At 43.2% G+C, this 18,175-nt stretch overlaps 1 protein-coding gene across 2 annotated transcripts in view; it reads right to left on the minus strand.

Annotated features, from left to right (window-relative positions):
* Prune2 (prune homolog 2 with BCH domain) overlaps window positions 1–18,175 on the minus strand; it is a 195,805-nt gene that overhangs the window by 15,458 nt on the left and 162,172 nt on the right. Inside the window, exons 9-12 of one of the 2 annotated variants that reach the window (XM_055613838.1) lie at window positions 13,364–13,534; window positions 7,087–7,189; window positions 6,401–6,532; window positions 4,308–4,394 (exon numbers count right to left, since the gene is read on the minus strand). In XM_055613838.1, the coding sequence (XP_055469813.1) occupies window positions 4,308–4,394; window positions 6,401–6,532; window positions 7,087–7,189; window positions 13,364–13,534 (493 nt within the window). Of the gene's footprint in view, window positions 1–4,307; window positions 4,395–6,400; window positions 6,533–7,086; window positions 7,190–13,363; window positions 13,538–18,175 lie in introns of both variants that reach the window. The other variant, XM_055613839.1, reaches the window with a different exon arrangement.

An 18,175-nucleotide genomic window follows, 5' to 3' on the forward strand; every position in this document is an offset into this window, starting at 1 on the left:
TTATTATTTTTAATTGACATATATATATATACCATGTATACAGCACGTGCTCAGAAATAGCAGTGCTTTGAGGCCTAGCTAAATTGTGCTAGGTAATCCATGACACCTCACATACTCATGTTCTTTCCTTTTTATTGGTAAGAACATTTGAGTCTACCTTCTTAGAAACTTGAAAGTATAAAGTGTATACTAGCCATCATGTTGTATAAAGGCTCTCCTGAACTTTGTCATTCTCTTCCCTTTGAGCTTACCCTTTGAGCATCACTGGAGCCTTGGATCTACCAGTCTATTCTCTACTTCTGCAAGCTCCGTGCTTTCAGAGTGCATATACAGCTCTCCCTCACCATTCATGGCGGACTGGTTCCAGGAACCACCGCTCAACCCCCAGTGCCCCAGATCCAACTGATGTTAAAAATCTGTTCACAAAATGCTATAGCATTTACACATGATCTAGGCATACATACTGAAAACTGTCTCTGAGTACTTGTAATACATAGTGCAATGTCGAGACCATGCCAATAGTTGGTTAGGGGGAATAAAAGTGAGCAGGGGAAAAAAAAAAGTCTGTGCATGTTCAGAGATTTTTTTTTTCCCTGTTTAATATTTTCTATCACTAGTTGGCTGACTCTGTACATGCAGATCCCACAGATACAGAGCGCTGACTCTATGAGAAAACTGTGTGGTGTCTAGCCAATGTTTTAAGTGACTTATGGGGTTCCAACAAAAGACAAAGTAGACAAGCGAGAAGGAAGGCATCAGGCTTGCCTTACCTCTCTGATGCTTTGTTCACTGGAACGGATAGCTTTAAGTACACCGTGCTCTGCCCTTTGTGCCTCCTGTCTGCCCTTTCCTCCACTTGGATTGCTTCCCTTCTTAATTTCAGCTAGCTAACCCATGTGGCCCCTCAAATTCACCTTGGAGGTTGCCTGGATTACCCCTTTATCTCTTGCTTTTCACACATTACCCCCAACTTCATTCTTACATAGAGACATCACCCCCATAAAGGGCTTCAATTTCTACTTGTGTGGTAACTGCTAGCTTCTCTGCCCTGTATCCATAGCAAAGCTTGGAGGTCCTCTAGGCAGCAACTGAGCCGTGCAAGTTCTCAGTCATTTGTGACTAATTGAGTCGTTGGTACAGACAAGTAGCTCATTTAAAATAAAGAAAAACAAACTCAATTTCTCACGTACCTTCACTAAAGATGTTCTTTAGCCACGGTGTGTGTGTGTGTGTGTGTGTGTGTGTGTGTGTGTGGGTGTGTGTGTGTGTGTTTGCCCAGAAGTCACAGGAGAACTCCAAGTGTCCTTCTCTATTACTCTTTGCCTTTTTCCTGTGAGTCAGGATGTCTCACTGAAACTAGAGCCTGTGTTTTCTCAGCCAGCCAGCTCCAGCTATCTTCCCGTCTCTCTAATGGGGTTACGGGGGGGGGGGTTCAGGACCATGCCTAGGTTTTATATGGATGCTAGGATCTGACCTTCAGTCCTCATGTTTGTTCAATAACTTCTTTTAACCACTGAGCCATGTCTCCATCCCTGTTCATATAGTTTTTAAATGGCTGAAAAGAACACCAAGCAACAATATTTTGAGACGGTCAGAGAGTTTTCCTAGATCACAACCATTTACGAAGCATCCGTAACCAAGACCAGAGTGATCAATAAGGACTCATTGACTGAGTCCTTTCCGTGGATGTTCGATGTCTTCCACTTCAGGTGATTTGGTCTTGTTTGGTTTACAGTCTTAGGGATTGAACCCAGGGCATGCTGCACATGGTAGGAAAGTGGTCTACCACTAAGGTAGAGTGTGTTAAGCCATTATCAATTTTTAAAGTCATATAGCAAAGGATATTTTATTTATTAAAAAATTATTTGAAAATAAATAAAATTTATTTATTTAAAAAAATGACAATAATCCCCAAACTCAAGAAGTTGAGGCAGGGTTGGGCCTGGTGGCACATGACTTTAATCCAAGAACTCAGGAGGTAGTGGCAGGATGATTTCTGCGAGTTTAAGACCATCCTGGTCTACGTAGCAAGCTCCAAGACAGCCAGAACACACACGCACCAAAAAGAGAAGGAAGGAGGAGGAGAAGTGGAGGAGGTGGGGGAAGCTGAGAAAGAAGTGGTTGGGTTTGAGGCACAAGGACCTCAGTGAGTTCAAAATTGGCGCTGGCTACTTAGTGAGTCACAGACCGGTCTAGGGTACAGAGCATAGCCTTGTCTCGAAAGCCAAAAAGCCAAACATTGTTTTGTTAGAGTTACGTTGGGGGGGGGCTGGCGAGATGGCTCGGCAGTAAGATATACAGTGCTGTTGCAGAAGAGCCGAGTTTAGTTCCCAGTACCCACACTGGCTGGCTCACACCTGCCTGTAACTCGAGCTCCATGGGAGCAGATGCCTCTTCTGGCCTTTCCACCAGCAACTGCACCATGCACACACGCCCATACAAAAGTTTTTGTACTTTAAAAAAATTAGTAATAATTATTTTGGAGTCTCACATCATGTACCCATCAGTCCTTTCTGTACCTCCCCTCCCTCTCAAAAAAGAAGGAAGGAAGGAAGGAAGGAAGGAAGGAAGGAAGGAAGGAAGGAAGGAAGGAAGGAAGGAAGGGAGAGAGGGAGAGAGGGAGGGAGGGAGGAAGGAAGAGAGGGATGGAGGGAGGGAGGAAGGAGTCACATATTCACTGGAACATGGTCAAACTCCCCGCGGCCAGGCACACAAGGGAAGATGAGTGTTTTCCCCCTCGCACCCCCACCAGAAGCCTTCAACTGTGGAGAGCTGAGCAGTGGCTGGAGAGGGGAGTGGCCAGGGGTAGTGCCAGCCCTCCCATGCCCAGGGGAGGGGTGGGGGTCATACAAAATCTTAAATAAACTTTTAGTATTTTTTAAAGCTAAATTTTGGCCTTGGAGAGATGACTCATCAGTTAAGATCATTTCCTTCTCATCAGGAGGACATGGGGTCAATTCCTCACAACCAGCTGCAACCCCAGTTCCAGAGGGTCAAGTGCCCTCTTCTGACCTCAGACAAAACACTCATATACAGAAAGTAAACTAAAAATAAATAAAATACAAGGGGAGAAACTTGAGCCAGGTGCGGTAGTGCATGCCTGTAACCCCAGCACTCTGGGAAGCAGAGGCAGACAGATCTCTGTGAGTTCAAGGCCAGTCTGGTCTACAAAGTGAGTCCAGGACAGCCAAGGCTACACAGAGGAACCCTGTTTGGGGGTGGGGGGGAAGCTAGCGATTTAAAAGCTTATCTGTGTACATTGATTTTTATGTTATCAAAGCATTTTTGTAGTTATTAAATAGTTTTTTATACACCATGTACTCTTTATAATATTCAAACCATCTATCTATCTGTCTATCTGTCTGTCTGTCTATCTGTGTGGAGGGGTACATGTTCCACAGTGTGCCACCTTTAGTCAACAGATAATCTTCCCCAGCAGAATCCTCAACTACTAGAAGAATGAGAATGCTAATATTAAAATAGTAATATTTATTATTTTAATTATTAGAAATACCACTTCTTCTAAAAAATCTAGACGGTATAGTTAAAAAAACAAATAAATAGAAAAATAAATACCATTCCATTCATTTAAGTGTTTAAATTTTTACTATATTATGTACTGTGTTTTATTTGCTTTACATTTCCAAACACAAAGTTATACAGTCCCTAAGTCAAGTGTTGAATACTCATTGAATAAAAACAATGAATCCTTACATTAGAGCCCAACACAACTCTCAAAACTGCTCCTCAGACTCTTTACCCAATTTTGATGCCTGCACAGTTCTTGCCCAAAAGAAATGACACAGGTAAGGCCTTCTGCCCTTCCTAGCCTTCACCACCTCATGTCACCCAAAGGTGGATTTCATACAAAATAACGTATCTCTGTAAAGTACTGCCTAAGGCTCCTTCTATGTGGCGTGGACCTCTCACCACGTCACATTCCACACTTACGGAAGGAACTTAGAGGCCAGGTTTTGCAATGGTTAGGAAAAATATTTATATAAAGTAATTATCACTTCTTCTTCTTCTTTTTTTTTTTTTTTAAAGAAAGCGTTAGTTATGGAACCTGGTACTCTGGAACTTGTAATTCTCCTGCCTTAGCTTCTTGAGTGCTAAGATTACAGGCGTGTGCCTTCAGATTAAAGGTGTGGCCCTTTAAATGAGAACAAAGTATCTTTCCAGAAAGGTAGAGGTAATTTAAGTTTTCCTGGATTCTCTCAGCTTTCAAATCCTTGTCACAGGAAAACTGCGCGCTCTGAAAACACCCTATGCAGTGGTCCTCTGTCTTGTGATTGTCACAATTATACCTTATAAAAGGCCGGGTCACTGCAAGGATCGTTCTGATGAACCAAGATGGGTGGACAATGATGAATGACTTCAAATTCTTGCGTAACCTATTTTGAAAAAAAGAAACAGTTCTATATTCCTGTTAACTTGCTTTTCGTCAGAAACAGAAAATAGATTCCCCAAATAAGAATACATGCAGTTTTAGGGAGGAGTTCTAGTAAAGTTAAGGGGTAGAATGTCCAGGACTAAGCATGCACCACCACACCAAGTTTTAGTTTTTGTCTTTTTGTGAGTGCTGGGAATTGAACTCAGGTCCCTGTGCTTGCCTGGTAAGCACTTCATAAATGAGGCTATCGTCCTAGCTTCCTGGAGTGAATTTTGAGTCATAGCTTGAGACCTAAATCTCATTTTCCCACAGATGCAAATGGAAAAGAGAAGAGCAATACTTGTACAACACACACCTTTCTAACAATTGGCATATTTTTGCTTCTTGATACTTCTCAACTTTGTTAGCTTTATCTTTGTTAACTTGAAAAGAACACGTCCTCAATAACAATTTAGACTATTTATTAATGTATTTGTTAACTGTTTTCGGTTTTTAAGGCAGGGCCTCGTGCAGCCCAGGCTGGCCTCAAACTCATGTATGAGTTAAGGATGACTTGTAACTTTTGATCCTCTTGCCTTCACCTCCTGAACACAGGAATTATAGGTATATTTAAGGGATGGGACACAGTGCCCTGTGTATGTTAGGGAGCATTCTTCCAGCAAAGCTACATCATCTGACCCTTGGCAATTTATTTGGTCTGACTAAGCCTTATTTTGTTCTTATATATAAATGAAAATAACCATTTTAATTTAATGTGGTTATCAGGCATACTTTTCAGTATTAACAAATGCTACTTTATTATTGTTGAATCATAAAACAGAGTTTTGAGCAGTGGAAGAGAAGGAACAGGATGGGAGCCTACCATAGAGGTCCTTTGAAAGACTCCACCCAACAGGGGATCGAAGCGGATGCAGAGACTCACAGCTAAACTTTGGGCAGAGAGCAGGGAGTCTTATGAAAGAAGGGGGGTGGTACAAGGACCTGGAGGGGACAGGAGCTCCACAAGGAGACAAAAAAAAAAACCCAATAAATCTGGGCTAGGAGGGGGGTCCTGCAGAAACAGATGCACCAACCAAGGACCATGAATGGAGAGGACCTAGACCCCTTGTTCAGATGTTGCCCATAGGCAGTTCAGTCTCCATGTGGGTTCCCCAGTAAGAAGAACAGAGGCTGTCTCTGACATGAACTCGGTTGCCTGCTATTTGATCATTTCCCCCTGGCAATTTGACCTTGCTAGGCCACAGAGGAAGGGGATCCAGGCAATCCTCATGAGACTTGATAAGCTAGGGTCAGATGGCAGGGGAGGAGGACTCCCTTTTCAGTGGACAGAGGGAATGGGATAGCGGAGAAGAGGGAGGAAGGGTGGGGCCAGGAGGAGATGGGGGAGGGGACTACAACATGGATAAATTGTGAAAAATAAAAATTAAAAAAATAAACAGTTTTATTAAATGTAACAGGGCACTCTGTTATGAAAAAAAAAACCGTTACATTACGAAAAAAATGTCATCTAACAGGATGTAATACATACTAGATATCATAAACTAGTAGTTGTTATTTTCATTTTTCTATATAGGACAATAAAGTTTGAGCAGAGAGGTAAGTATCTTGAGAAGGTGCACACAAAGGCAGTGTTGGGCTAGCAGTCACCTTGCAGTGACGTGAATGCCGAAATAAGAACGCAACAGTTTCGTAGGCCATCATTACCCTAGCATATAAAACAGTAGCGAGGTCACACGGCACCATTAAAGATTCATGAGTTCCTCGGTTTGTCCATTCAAGTCCCACCAACGCTGGGACTAACTAGGTCTGCTAGTCTCAGCCAGCAAAACCTAGGGAAGATTAGCTTCAGACATCACATGGCACTTCCATTAATAGTTTTACAACTAACTGTTTCATGTCTGAGTGGCCGGGTATCCCTAAGATATGACTGATTCATATATAATGATTATTATACATGAGAGCTATCAAGGGGGTCAAAAGAGTGATTCAATGGTGGCACCCACATACCGTCTGTCAATCATCTGGTAGCATTTCTTCATCCAGCCTAGCCCTGGCATCTTCCGCCTTGGGGTTGCACCATTCAAATACACAATCATGTAGTCTTCAGCTACCATCAGCTCTAAGGTACTTATTACATATCTGGTCACAGGAAGGAGGAGAAATGTTTTCAGTTCCCGCATGAAAGGTTTTATTCTACTTACACCACAATTAAGTGACATTCAAATTACAGAGTGAGTGACAATGAAGGATAGTGGTGTGTGTTATCTTTTTCTTGAGAACAATGCGTTAACATTGCCCTTTTATTTGTTTATGTGCGGCCACCCAAGAATAATATGTGGGTTTAAAAGCTGACAAAAAAATATGTCAGCAATGTTATCAAACATTAAGGGCAACTCAGATTAGACAAGGGCAAAAGTCAATTAAAGCAGGTTTCTGTCACTAAGGCCATGTCATCAGGAACAAAAACAATTCTTTGCCCAAAGGAAATGTCACAGAAGTTTTAACTACGGACCAAACTCTGCTCATTTTCTTTTCCCTCTATTCTCCGGAGTTCCCTAGAGCAAGACTCCGTGACTGAAATGCTACTGGCCTCTTATCAAAGGCTTAGGACCAGCTATGCCATATAACCATTCAGTTAAAGGTGTCTTATCAGCCATCACATGCCCACAGATGTCAACCCAATCACCACTCACAGGAAAAGGTTTTCCATGACATAGTGGTAATCCGCCCGGCTGCTGTCTGGCAGAAAACAGGCAGCAAACACAATGATGGCATTCAGACCGTCCCCATAGTATCCTGGGGACAAATGAGAAGATATGTGTAACTGAAAGAAATCCCTTTAACAAGGTCACATTGCTTCACAAGAAATCTGAAGTCTTGCCCTTTATGTGTGTATGTGTGTGTGTTTATCTTTTAGTGGCTAACATGTTTATATAGTCTTGTACATGTTAGCCACTATATATATATATATATATATATGAGGCACTTTGACTCATAAGTTTCTACCTAAACACTGATTTACAAAAAAAAAAAAAAAAAAAACCAAAAAACTTAATTTATATAAAATCATTTTGATGGTTGAGAAAGAGACTTTATTAGAGCTATATTGGTTTTCTTAAGTTTTAGATCCAGTTAGCTGCAACAATTTAGTCAGTGTACTGCAATACAATCCCAGACCCATACACTCCAATAACCAGGGATGAGTAGAGAGACATGAAAAATACCTTTATTTTGCTTCCCAGGCCTAATCATTTGACTGTAGTGATACTGGATTCTCTGGATATAACAGGAAGAGCAGGAAGACATAGTAACTTCTGGCCAGGCCCAGAATAACAGCATCGACTTCACAGTCTCACATCTTAGAGAAAGCAGTGTACTAAAAAAGGGCCTACCTAAATTCTCTTCAAGCCCTATGAAAATATACACATTTGGGATAACTTGAGAGTCATTTCCGGATGATATGGGTGGGAGGTGGAAGTGCTAATTTGCACATAGAGCTAAGAAAAATAGGATCTGTGAAATGCAAGTAATTCTACCATTCAAACTCCCAAAGTCCAGGAATATACGTACAGCTCAGGACATCATTTCCATCTTTTGAAATAAGTGCCATAATTTTAGCATCTTTCCCACCAGCATTCTGTTTCCTCAGAGCTCATTTCTGAAACTGATGGCAGGTGCTGGTCAGCTCTCCCTGGGTAGGTGTGTGGAATGAAATGTGTCTCTGATACTTTTTGTTTGTTTGTTTTGTTTTTGTTTTTTGAGACAGGATTGCTCTGTGTAACCTTGGCTGTCCTGGACTTGCTTTGTAGACTAGGCTGGCCTCAAACTCACAGATATCCAACTGCCTCTTGAGTGCTGGGATTACAGGCATTTGCCACCATGCCCAGCTTGTCTCTGATACTTAAAGGAGAAGAGAATGCCCTAGATTGCCATTGGGTTAGTACTGGGGATTGAACTCAGGACCTCACACATGCTCACCTCACACTCTAGCACTGAGATGCCCTCAGCCTTGATCAGTCTGCAACATGTCCATTTGTAATACTAGGGCTTGAGCCTAGAGTCTTGGCAGCCTTGCAACTGCTACACCGCTGACCTACCGCTCCGGCCTTTAATTGTTTTTGCACAAGGTCTTGCTAAAGTGTCAAGCTTATCTTGAACTCACTCTGCAACGTAGGTGGGCCTTTAAACTTGCTATCTCCTGCTTCAGCTTCCTAAGTAGCTGGATTGCAGGTATGTACCACCAGACACTCCTTACATTTGTTTTTCTTGTCTGTCTATCTATCTATCTATCTATCTATCTATCTATCTATCTATCTATCTATCTTATTTGGTGTTTGAGTGTGTTGTATGTACAAACATGTTCCCTGGCACACTTGTGGAGGTCACAGGACAATTTGTGACCTCTTTCAACCTTTCTCCTTTCTCGTTCTACCATAGGAGTTCTAGGTATAAAATATATGTCACCAGGTAGGCAGAAGCCTTACCTGCTTTAGCCATGTCATCAGCCGTTAACATACTTGCAGGTTACATGATATGACTTCAAATTTACAGTCATCACATAAAGATGTCTTTGAAGCTTTGAGCAGGGCATGACAAGAGTGTTCCTACAACTGATCCTGTTCTCCCATTTTCCTTTTAGAGCTGGCTCTGGCAGTGACACAGCAGGAAAGTGTTGGCAGTAGATTGACATGGCTCCCTCTTGAGAAACAGTTAAATAAGATGTCCCCAACAAAGACACCAATCATGACTCTTCCACCAACAAAGCAGGGGGAAAGTGGACTAAAAATACATCCAGTTGTGGGCTTGTAAATGTGACTAATTTGGGTTGTTGTGCAGGGTATTTTTGCCACGAATCTTATAAGATGCTACCTATATCAGTTTTATATCTGGTATGGCACATCTGTGAGACAGCATCCCCTCAGCCTCCTCCTGGACTTGCTGCTTCAATTCCTTCATTCCCACAATGTAGTTCTTTACCAGCTTCTTTTTAGAAGGTTAACATGAAGGAAATCTCAAGACATATGTTTTATATGAGAAGTTCCTGTTTCAAACATTTTTTATTTCTGAGGACTCACAGACAAATGGAAATCCACAAGGACTGTAGAAGGGAGATAACATGAAGACATGCAGTCCAGACAGCACAGGACAACATGAGTGTCCAACACAAAAGAGTCAACGCCACAATCCCAATGGAAAAACAAGCATGAATGCATCTTTCTAAATGTAGCTGTCAGCTCCAGGTGTCAGAGCTCTTGAGTGCAGGGCTCTTTAGTTACCTTTTCTGCTTCTGGAGAATTCCTAAGAAAAATGTATATGTGCTTAGGGTCCTGTGGCTCCGCAATCCCTGAATCATCTAACAAAGGAGTATGCAGGGACTGAAGCCTAAGTGAGGGATTAGCTAAAGTTGCTGGATTTATAAATAAAAGTAGGTTCAGACATGCTGGGTAGAGGAGCTGCAAAAAGAAATGGGGCAAAATGGCGGGGAAGAAATAAGAGAAGAGGAGATGATACAGGAAAGGCAATAAAAGAAAAGGAACTCCACATGAAAGTTTGTCCCTTAAATTGTAGTGAAGTTTTGGACACACTTGAAAAATAACTGCTCACCAGTGAGCATTATGCTGGCAATCATAGCCCTGGAATGCTATGGCAGGAAGATTATGAGTTCAAGGCTACCCTGGGTCACCTAGTGAGATCCTACCTCAAAAAAAAAAAAAAAATTACTAACAGTCATAACTAGAGTGAGGAACTTTTCTTTCTAGTCCTCTGTACAGATGCTTTCTGGGCCTGGCTAAGCCCTCACTTTCTACCCCAAACCATGTCACTTTTTAGGTAAAGTTGCCTGCTGGTAACATAATTTGTAGGAAATTTGGTTTGTCTGTCTGTTTGTCCTGAGGACTGCATCTAAGTCCTGTGCAGGCTGTGGAAGTGTTTTACTGTTGAGCCACATCTTGTCTGATTTTTAAATTTCATTTTGAGTTAGCATCTCAATTCAGTTGCTCCATTTGGCCTTGAATTGCTCTATAGCGGAAAGCCTTAAATTTAGAATCCCCCTCTTAGACTCCGAAGTAGCTGGAGTCGCAGGTCTGGCTTAGAGTTTGATTGTTTACATATTCAGTTTGTCAGAATCTGTTCTCAGAAATAAGAGGCGGGTGTAGGATGCATGTTCTGGGGATGGGGAGTGCCACCAATCCCACCATGGAGCCTCCTGAGGCCCCATGGAGCGGTGATGGCAGGCCTTACCTGAGGTGACACAAGAGGCATGAAAGAGATGTGACACAAGTTTGCTGGCCAGCAAATGGAATGGAGAGAGAAGGGAAGATGTCACGGTGCAACAGAACACACACACACACACCCCAGCCAGCAACCCTTCTGCTCTTTCTTTCCAGTCTCTTTTGTCCAGCAATGCTGCGGAGAAGGTTACCTGAGTCTCCTAGAGTGAAATAAGAGAAGTAAAAAGAGAACAAGAAAGCAAACTCCTTGTTAACATCCTTTGGTATGATAGCCCTTGGTTAGTCAGTGACCTTATTCTCAGCTCTAAGTTTTAAAAAAAGGGTCAGTTCTGGCTTCCACGTGACCCTGTGACATGTAAAACCACCCATCACAGTTTTTGCTCTTTTGAGGGGGAGGGCCGTTAAGCAGATGGCAAGAATGTTTCTCATGGGACCACAGGATGTGAACGTTGGTATCACAATCCTCCTCTTTCAGCTGATGGAGTGACTGAGGCCAGAGAAGGTTGGGGGATGGAGAAGGGTCTGAGACTGTGAACTCAGCCTCTGAACTGCACACACGGTGCTCATGCCAAGGTCTTATCCACATCAAAGAGTGGATAAGCAATACGCTGAGAACCCTGGCCAGCATCTGACTGTAAACCAATGTCTCCAAGCCCTTTGTTGCTCCCACCTGGCCGTTTCTTACACTGAACACTGTCCTACCGGAGTTTTTCTTGGTGCTGATAGGAAACATCTTTGGAATCAGTGCGGAGGGATCATGGAAGCAAGGCTTGTGCTCACTGTGCTGTCTGTTTTGACATGCGCACCAGAAGCCAGGCTTAGAAGCTCAGTTGGCAGCTAAGATCCTATGTTATCACAGATTCCAGGAGAGTGGTGTGCTTCTCCAACATGGAAGACTAGGCTTTGCCAAATTCAGAAGTAACATCTGAGCGATTTTTACCTAGAGCACAAAAGCTGTCCAGCATGTAGGAAGAGATGGCTTCTTAATAACAAGCAGAGGTGCAGCTAGAGGCATATTCATGCAGCTGGGAACCTGAAGGAGACTGAGGCAGAGCCAGGGAAAGGAGAGGTGGCCTTCTCTTCAAAACAAACTAACAATCACTCAGGCATAAAACGAGGGCACACAACATACTGTGGAGAGGAGCAAGTGCCAAAGGGAGGCGGCGGCAGGGACAGAGCTCAGCAAACCAGGTTCCCCTCAGGTCACAGATGGACTTTAAAGAGACCACACAGGCAGAGACAGCCCTGACCACCAGTGTACTCCTGGTGACCCCTCCGGCCTGATTCCCGTGACCTGGACACCAGGCCACCCAACCCACTTGGTGTGACTGAGCTTAAGAAAATAAAGAGATGACTGTACTAAAGTATCAAGAGGCAGATTAGTCTTACAGTGACAGCAGAACTGTGGGCCAGCCTTTTCATGACGTGTGACTCTAAGACAAAGCCCTAAGAGCAAACGTGTCTGACCATCATCAACCAAAGGACTTTAACGTAGTCTGGCAGACTTTTCTATGTTTCCCGTGCATATTACAGGAAGCACAGTTCACTTTTATAGTCAATCTTTGTGAGGTTTATTTGCTTGTGTTTTCGTTTCTTTCTTTTCTTTTTTTTTTTTTTCCTGCCCCAAAATAAAAATACCAAAGGGGTCCTGAAGAGCAAAAATGACTTTTGTAAACATTGGAGGAGGGCTCCTGTTCTGCTTGTCATCCCAGCAACTCTCAGCAAAGCTTTGCTCAGCCTCATTCCAAAGAGCTGAAGGAGAGATTCCTCTCACAGGATCCTACCCCTGCCCACAGCAGCCATCACAGAGCCACGCTATCATTCCATATCACACAGTAAGGCAGGAAACAGAAAGACCATGGTCAAAGGCTCGCAAGGGCATTCTCTGTTTCTGTCAGTTACTTTCCTTGGGTGGCCCTAGTACTCAGGGGAGGTAGCGGTGCATGGAGAGGAAGCTGAGAGGTGTGTCAGGAGGAGGTGCGGCTGCCCAAGACACCCGTTGCTCTTTAGAAAGTGAATTGTCTCGGTTTGATACGGTTTTAAGAAGGGCTGAGGAGACAGATGACTGATAGAGCCTTTACCTGGTGTGTGCAAACCCCCGGCTTCAGCCCGCAGCACTGAAAAACCAACTCTTAATGTACTTCCAAAACTTATTCCCTAGTTCTCATTAAGGTAGAGAGGGCGCTGACAGCAGCAGCTGCCTCATAGTGTGCACTTTTTTTTTGGATGGCTAGGTAGTTAGGGAGGGGTCCCCAGACCGCAGGAAAAGGGATGCATGCAGCAGACAAATCACACAGCCGCTGATGTTTTCTGAAGTCAACAGCACTCAATGCAATGCCTGTGTTCACCTGACTTTTTCCTGAGTCTTCAATTAATCAGAGCCACACACGTGCCTGGGGAGGCCCCAGGAAAAGCACTGGAAACACAGAACACACTTTGCCCTCTCCTTGGTCCCTGGCCAAAATGGAGGTTTTGACTGTGGATAACTTCTGTCTGTCCCGAATAGAATATGGGTCATAGGAAAGCAAACTCTTGATGGGAGAAATAACTATCAGGCTAAGGCTAAAGAGATGTGCTGCAGCCTCTGAAGGGGACAGGAAGCCCCTCCAAGGCTGAAGTCTTCTTACTAATGACCGTGGAGTTCTATGTGCCAAGAATTCAGTTGAACCCCACATTTGTTTCCCAGGGAAAACTAGGGTGTGCCCTCCCCGTTCCCCAGACTCGCACAGGGCGTGAGTACCTCCGTGAGAAATGACTCTCCTGTAGGGTTCAATGACCTTCATGTCAATCCGCTGCTCCTGCTCTCCGATGACCACCGTCCTCCACAGCCGGTTGTCTTCGCGCTCCTCTTCTGCTGTATATTCTGGAATAGACTCCGACTCTTGACCAGAACTTTGGTTGGCCATGGGATCTTCTGGAAGTGAAGCACAGCACAGGACTGAGGCAGCGAGACTTCCACAGGGAAAGCAAGCAAGAGACTAAGCTGTGAACCATCTCCTCACAGGTTCCGGGAACTGTACATTATGCATAGTTTTCTTAAAGATAGACATCAGCCCAGCCACACAACACCTACCTTATAGAGTGTTTGAAGAGCCAAACCCTTTCTTCAGGTTATGCTGAAGCGGGAACAGTTGAGGTCAGAGTTCTAGAGTTCTAGTACCAGATCATCCTTGGCCAGGCAGGTTAAACACTATAGATATTTCTCGTGGTATAAGGCCCAGATACCTTTGGTTTTGAGCTTTTACTTGACGACACTACTTAAACCTCTGCTGTAAGGCTCTTACAGCAGAGACTAAGCCATGTGAGGCTAGGGCGTATGTTTGCAGAGAAGTCGACAATTCTCCACATGCACTGTTTCAAAAATCAGGCTACAGTAAAGAGTGTACAGCAAGTGAGAATCAAGCAACTCGGTAGACTGGAAATTTTGGATTCACAAAGCAGCTCAACAACAGAAACTTCAGTGAGTATGCTTCGGTGAAAAGTTTCTTATGCATTCAAAACAGCAATCATGTTTATTATAAGAATAAGCTGCAACTGTTCAAACTGCTAACCAGTTTCCTTTTTTTTTCTCCAGAAGTACTGATAAGAGTTTAACAAGGGTATTCTTCATAGCTTTAAATGGTTTGAAGAAGACGATTATTTATAACCTTCCCTATAATTCTGAGCTGTTAAACTTCCTATTTTTATGTTGGAGAAAATGACCATTTAACTTACATTGGTTTTTTTTGTTTTTTTTTTTTTTTTGTTTTGCCTTTTTTTTTTTTTTTTTTTTAACCTCAGTCTTCCTGTGGCACAGTGCTAGTAACAGCAGTGCTGTGCTTCCTAACCCTGGCACTGGGTACAGCAGCAGGTGTTAAAATGGAAGTGATACCAATGCAGAAACTGATAAGAAAGGTAGCGGCAAATACATTGTGCTCTGTAAACTCTTCTGAGCTACTGAACTGCCTTGAGTGTGACTCTCAACAGGCTGAAAAGGCAGTGAACTCCTTGGGCAACAGAGTGTTGTCTGAGTCGCCTTTAATACTCACCACCACTGACACATCCCATAGTTAGCTTAGAAACCTCCTCAGAGCACTCAAACCCTGGGAAGGTGAGTGGGTAAAATCAGGGAAGCCTGAGCAAGCTCTGGGAACTAGAGATAGCCTACAAGGACCTATGGCACAGCATTGCTTCCTGGGAGATTTGGCAGCCACTAAACATCCGCCAGGACCCAGTATTGGACATGGAAGCTCAGCTGGGAAGCCCACCCTAGCCTTCTTTGCCAACACCAACAGCCATACCACCCCCAGGGCCCTGGCTTGTTCTGCGTCCACTATGTTCCCAGAAGCCCTCAGCAGCTTGTTAATGAGGGAAGGCAGCACCATGGCACCATGTCAAGTGTGAAGATCCATTATTTTTCTGGCATTCCTTCCTGCTTCTTCCTTTCTATCTGGGTTGGGAAACTCAGCTTCTAATTCTAGCACTCTCAGGTTTCGTATTTCTCATCTTGTCTCTGATCTCTAAGAACTCTGGGCTCGGACATGGTATGTCTTCTGATGCTCATGTAGACATATGCCTGCCACTGACATCAGTAAACTCACCATTGTGTGTATAGGACACAAATCTGGCAAAGGATTGTTATTCAAAATATACAAAATGCTTAAGATGTAACAGTAAGAAAGCGGACAATCTGATTGGCAAATAAACAGAGAAATACTGCACCTCAGTAGTAGTGTGTTCTCCATGTATGTACAAGGCCCTGTGTTCAGTTCCTAGCAACACAACACACACACACACACACACACACACACACACAGAGAGAGAGAGAGAGAGAGAGAGAGGCAAAAGAACTGAGCAGACATCACTTCACCAATGAAGAGACAGATACCAAAGAGGCATAAGAAAAGATGTATGATGTCATTTATCATTGGAGCATATTAAGATAATACAATAGCAAACTATTATGGGTTCTGCTATTAGAAAGGCTAATGTCCAAAACAGGGACAAGCACCAAACTAGTGAGAATGTATGCATCAGGGACACTTGTGTTTTGATAGTGGGAATGGAAATGTTCCAATAACTTTGGAAGACAGTTTGGAAGTTTCTTATAAATAAACTTGTATCATACAGTTTAACTCCTTCGAAATTAGCCAACTGAAAGGGTGTTTCCCGATAAAAATTGTTATATGTATGTTTATAGTAGCTTCATTCATACTAGCCAAAGCTTCAAAGCAACCGAAATGCCTATCAATAGGTGACGGGAGAAACAAAGTGTTAGATCCATACACTAGAATATCCTTAAAATGCTGAAAAGAAATGAATCCTCAAGTTGTGAAGGAGTCATAGATGCCCAAGAGAAGAAAATCAACCTGAAAAGGCTGCTTTCTGTGTGATTCTAACTGTATGACATTCTGAAAAGGGGAAAGCTAGAGAGGCAATCGAAGAAGGATCAATGGCAGCCAGGGGCTGGAGGGTTTTGTGAGGAAATTTTCTGCAACAGGAAACCCTCAGTCTGAGGGAAGGCAATTCAGACAAAATGTCTTAAGGGAGATTACGCATTCCAGCCAGCAGGGAAGCTCCTTAACTTTGGAAGTAAATAATCCAAAGCCTTCAGGAAGTCCCTGAAACTAAACAGATATGCAAGGCCTTTCCCTTTCCAAGCATATACAAGCTGTAAGAACCACTGAAAGACAGATAACTAGGCTGCCTAGAAGACTCTCAGACTATCTGAGCTGCCAGGAAGGAGGCAGAGACCAACCCAGTTGCCTAGCAGAAGCCCAAGCGACCCATCTACCTGAGGAAGACACACTCAACCCGTGGAGCAGTCTTCAGGCTGTGCAGTACACCAAGTGGGCTTTTGGTGATCACTGTGGGTTGAGTCATTTCTGCTCCAGTAAGTAACCCCAGCCTCAACCATACTCCTGTTAGCAACCCCAATAAAATTCATTGGCTTGCCAAGTTGGATGTTGAAAACATTCTTACTTGCTCTGTTTCTCTCCCCCTATCTGGGGTGGATAGACGTTTTCTCATGTGTCCTCAGGAAGAGCCTCACACAACACAGGGAAGGAAGGGTACACGACAGGCCACTTTCCACTTCTCTAAACCCACAGAAGGTTCAGCACCAGGAGTGAGCCCTCATGTGACTCATACTCAAGGGGAGAATGAACATGACTATACTCCAAGGAGGCTGCTAGTTGCTACAGATGCAAGAGCAGAGTGAAGCTAGTGAGGGAAGTTAGGAGGGTGGCAGAAGGGGGAGGGAACTAGACACGAACATGCCTTTAGGATGTTAACCTGAAAGCTCTCTAAACACAGCCTATTAGTTGAGGAAGGAGTAACACTTAAGCCACAAGGAAATTCCTCTTGAAATAGAGGAAATGGACAATGGCACCCCTCCTCAGTCTCACACATAGGGTTTAAGAATTAGTGTGACAATTCCTCTGTCTGACAATTGACTCTATTGAATGGCACAGGCTTCTCCTCATTTCAGGAATTATAACGCTGCTCAGTTTAGAACTAACTCTCAAGTGTTTTACTTTGTTGAAATCTCAGCTTATCGAAACTATGATGAAAGAGTTAATTTTATTATAATATTTTTTAAAAGTGTTTTCTTTAATATCTTTACATAGGATATTATGTCATTTGAGCCCATATGGCTGTGGGATAATTTTCTAGGAAGAGCATCTTGCTTAGGCCACTGGATTCAAAGCATTTAGTTGCCATGGATATTTTCATCCTTGAATATGTCACACCAAAATATGTGAGTGCCTGTTTCCTCCTGTTTTTAAAACACTAGAGAATTAAAACACTGTCAGAATGTTTAATACTTGGCAATTTGGGATGTGTGTTTCTTTAATTATTAAAAGGCATGAGAATTTTGCAATGCTCATTGCTCTCTCTATTTCTCTCACTCACGTGAACATGCCTGCTATCTTTTTCCTCTGGCCTCACTGATCTGGCAGACATCTCTACAGAGAACTCTGGCAAGTACTGCAATTGCTGTCTTTCCTTGTATTCAGTTTTTCAATTTACATGCATGCTGTGTATTTATTACCAAAAAGAAATTTAGATTTTGCTCTTGATACTTTTTCCTATGTGTTTATTGATTACAATATCTTAGTGCAGTGTCAGTTGGTTTTTATCAACCTGATACAAGCTGGGGTCATGTTGGGAAGATGTACGGTACCTCAGCTGAGAAAATACCTCCATCACATAGATCTTTGGCAGATTTGTAGGGTGTTTCCTTCTGTGGGTTTGTTTTCTTGATTAATGATTGATATGGGATGGTTCAGCTCACTTTGGTTCCCCAAACCTTTGGGTTTCTTCCTTGAGCTCCTGCCTTGACTGCCTACAATGAAGGACTGTGGCCTGTAAAATGAAATAGACCCTTTCCTTCCCAAGTGCCTTTAGGCCATGGTCTTTGTTACAGCAACAAAAAGCAAATGAGGATAGTAGAAAAGGACCCTTCTATCTTAAAAGTTTGTACATGCAAACAGAGACACATGTGTATATGCACAAGCACACAGAGGCACCCACACACATGCACAGACACCCACACATACACACACACGCA

Source organism: Psammomys obesus, unplaced genomic scaffold, assembly GCF_907164565.1.
Source record: "Psammomys obesus unplaced genomic scaffold, mPsaObe1.curated_primary_1811, whole genome shotgun sequence".
Lineage (NCBI taxonomy): Eukaryota > Metazoa > Chordata > Mammalia > Rodentia > Muridae > Psammomys > Psammomys obesus.